Genomic DNA, 3,436 nt, shown 5'->3' on the forward strand with positions numbered 1-3,436 from the left:
ATATATATATATATATTCTCGAAAAAGAATTCCATGCTCGTTTCATCTCGCGACGAATGCTCGCGTGATCGGTAGTGTCCACGTGTTGGGAGTGCTTGCTTCTGAGGTAGTGTTGTAATTCGTTTCTTTGCTTGTTAAAGGCCTGTTAGGCATACATCCTCCAACAATGATAATGATGCTGCGTGTGAGCGACTACTCGGTGAATCCTGAAGCACCTAACGGGATAAAATATAAAATATATATAAAAAAAAAAATACATACATATATATATTTATAAATCTATCCTTCTGTCCAACTCTCTAATAGCCATTTTCTAATACGTCATATCCCGGTGCATTTTGCGAGAAATGCTTGTGAATATATATGCTTGTTGGCATTCCATCGTTGGGTGTGTCGTCATTCGATGATTAGAGAGGGAAGAAGAGGGGGCGGGTAAAGAGACGAGGAAAAAGAAAAAATGCTCGGGGAGCAGCGGGGGTTGTAAGCGAGTTAGTTTCGTAGAATATCGTGCGCATCCACCATCTCGTTCATCGATCAGCACACACACACACACACACACACATACTCTCTCTCTCTTTCTCTCGTCTCCTCGTAAGCATCCTTCAATGTACCTGAGGGCTGTCAGCCAGTGGGAATAGTCGACCAGTCCGGCGGCAGGGTCTCTCAGGCTGAGTCCCTCGCGGCCGACGCCGGGGCCCAAATCAAAACGCACTCCAGCCACGGTTGTTTCAACCTCGGCCTCGGGACCCCTGCTAGGTATCGTGACAACAGAAAACACCGTCTAACTCTCTACACTCGGCTCTCTGCTGCTGGCCTCTCCGTCGTGTATGCGTCTCTTACGTTTGTATGTCTGTCCCTTACGTTTTTTTCTATTCGCGCGTGTGTACACGTTTGTTTCGTATGCGTTTTGCCTTCCTATACGTGTGCAGATTATCGTATCTGTTCGCATCTGTTTGTAGGTGTGTCGGGGAGGGGGTGTGTACAACTCTCTCGCGGTCAGCGGAGGCGAAGCTGTGTATGTAAACGTGACTCTAACGTTAGGGAACGATCTCGCGTGGAGCATGTACGGTTCGGTTGATCCTCGCGTGATCCGAGTCCTCTGCCTCCATTTCTTATTTCTTTCTCGGCCCTTGATTTTAATCGACCTGATGCATCGGCAGATGCGGTGATTAATTTTGAATCATTGGACCCGTACGATTTTTTGGTTATTTTTGTCCTTTTTTTTTTTCTTTTTTAACATCGAATTCGAGCGTTGAGGGGTACAGCGAAGGGTGCGTTAAGCATGGATCACGTGGATCGTTTTTTTTAATCATCGATGATTAAAAATTTTCAATGGAGGATCATCGGTCCGTTTAGAAGGGATAGAAGAGATTTCGATCGTGAAGTTATTCACGAAACAATCACAAGATAATATAAATTATATTATATATATTTGTATATGCTCCCTGCGAAGATGACGTTCAAATTCTATTGCATAATTTGTTGTTACGGAGCATTCTACTACTCTTGCTTCTTCTCTAGACAATATGTAGCAACAGCCTCGCAAGATATTTCGTGTATCTCGTGCTAATCGGGCAAACAGCATAGATCAACTCGCTACTTGCTTTTTCCTAAAAATCATCTTCGAGAAATGCTGTTTACGTCGCCTCGAACGAGAAGCAAGCGATAAAAAAAGGAAAGAAAGAAAGAAAGAAAGAAAGGAATAACTACGCGACACTACTCAGCAGACCAATCACAGAGATTTATCATACATATTAATCCCTTCCTTTTTCTTTTTTTTTTTCTCTTTTCTCTTTAATTCAATCTCGACGAATTCTTCGTTCTTCACGTTTTCGTCGTTTGAGAATAGAAGAATTATTATTATTATTATCATCATCATTATTATTCATCGTTTATTTTTAAGATAATAAAAATGATCCATCCATGGATCTTGGAAAATAATTCGAGGCTGATTCAGAGTTCTATTTCAGACGAAGGACGGTCATTCCTACGTTTTGCTATGTGAAACGTTGTGACACATTCGTTTCGCAAGCCCCTCCATCGGTGAACGTAATCCGTTACGTTCTAAGCACTTTCGTTCTTTCGATATTTGCTATTTCTCTCTCTCTCTCTCTCTCTCTCTATCTCTCTATCTCTCTCTCCTCTATTTTTTAATCGGTAATATTTCACTTTGTGTCATGATTTGATTAATCGTGTACGTTATCGGAATGTAGATATTTATTTACGTGAATAATTAATGATGGTTGAAAGTATCGAGAGAAGAGCTTAATTCCATGAGTTTTTAAATTTCGATGTGATTATAATCTTTTATAATAACGTTGATTAAAAAATGTATTGAAATATTAGACTGTGGTAATTTTTAAAAATTAAACCGATTAAATTAATGACGAAATTTGAATTTCCCTCGTGCATCGAGAAAAATTTAAAGAATTATACAATAAAGAACATTTATTTCATCGATAGGAAAATATACTGCATACGTTAAGTAATCTAGGAATATATTGTCGTACGTAAGCTAGGAGGCTTGAGAAATGGAGGACGAGCAAAGTAACGCGAGAAGAATATTAAAATTTTTAATGAAATCAAGCTTCGTTTCAGGATATATATAAAGAATTATTTTTCGAAAAATTGATGAATCGGTCTGGTTTTTTTTATTTCATGGAATTTTGAATTTCATTTCTCGATGATGAATTTATTTATTATTAACTTTTGTCACATAATCTATTCAATCATATTTACGATGTTGTTATTATAATTACTTTCTTGCATCGTTTTTTTACGCCATTAATATTTTCGAATTCAACGACAACGACGTTCTTTCTTTGATCTGTATTCAACTCGACGAATCGGTCGTTTTAGCAACTATGCAAAACGAGGAATGAATTAAACATACATTTCGGTATCTAGAAAGGCCTTAAATATATTCCAATAGCAATATTTCTTCAAGTTTCATGTATTTTTATTGCATCGATTGTTGCGCGATGAAGAAGAATTATTGTGTTACAAAGGAAAAATAATACAAGTATACAAAAACGTAATTCGAAGAAATTCTGGAAAAAAAAATAAAAAATAAAGAAATAAAAGATTCGTATCAAAATGAATTTATAATGAATTAATCGAAAATCGGTATTTTTAATTCAAAACTCGAAAGAAAAATGTATTTTTTCACGAATCAATCGATGCTTCCTTTTTTTAAAATAAATTCCGATAATTTTCCTCTCTCCAAAAATTTATCCTTAGATTTCATCTAATCTGGCAAACTTTGGAAAGTAAGCTCTTCCACGATCACGATTCGATTCGAAATAATATCAAGAGATCAAAAAGAAACGAGATACATCGCGATACATATATTTGTAATTTCGTTTCTCGGTGTTCTGGTTGATATTGTCTTATTTTCTTGCTAAAAAAAAAAAAAGAAAAAAAAAAAAAGAAAAAA

General features: G+C 36.6%; 1 protein-coding gene across 1 annotated transcript in view; it reads right to left on the reverse strand.

The window, feature by feature from the left end:
- Positions 1 to 10: 10 nt before the first annotated feature.
- The window catches only part of LOC102673915, a 7,432-nt gene continuing 4,006 nt past the window's right edge, over positions 11 to 3,436 (reverse strand). The window contains exon 3 of the mRNA XM_031513050.1: positions 11 to 752. Coding sequence (XP_031368910.1) covers positions 314 to 752 — 439 coding nt within the window. The 3' untranslated portion in view covers positions 11 to 313. The remainder of the gene's footprint in view (positions 753 to 3,436) is intronic.

This window comes from Apis dorsata, unplaced genomic scaffold (genome assembly GCF_000469605.1).
Source record: "Apis dorsata unplaced genomic scaffold, Apis dorsata 1.3 scaffold_570, whole genome shotgun sequence".
In the NCBI taxonomy this organism is placed as follows: Eukaryota; Metazoa; Arthropoda; class Insecta; order Hymenoptera; family Apidae; genus Apis; species Apis dorsata.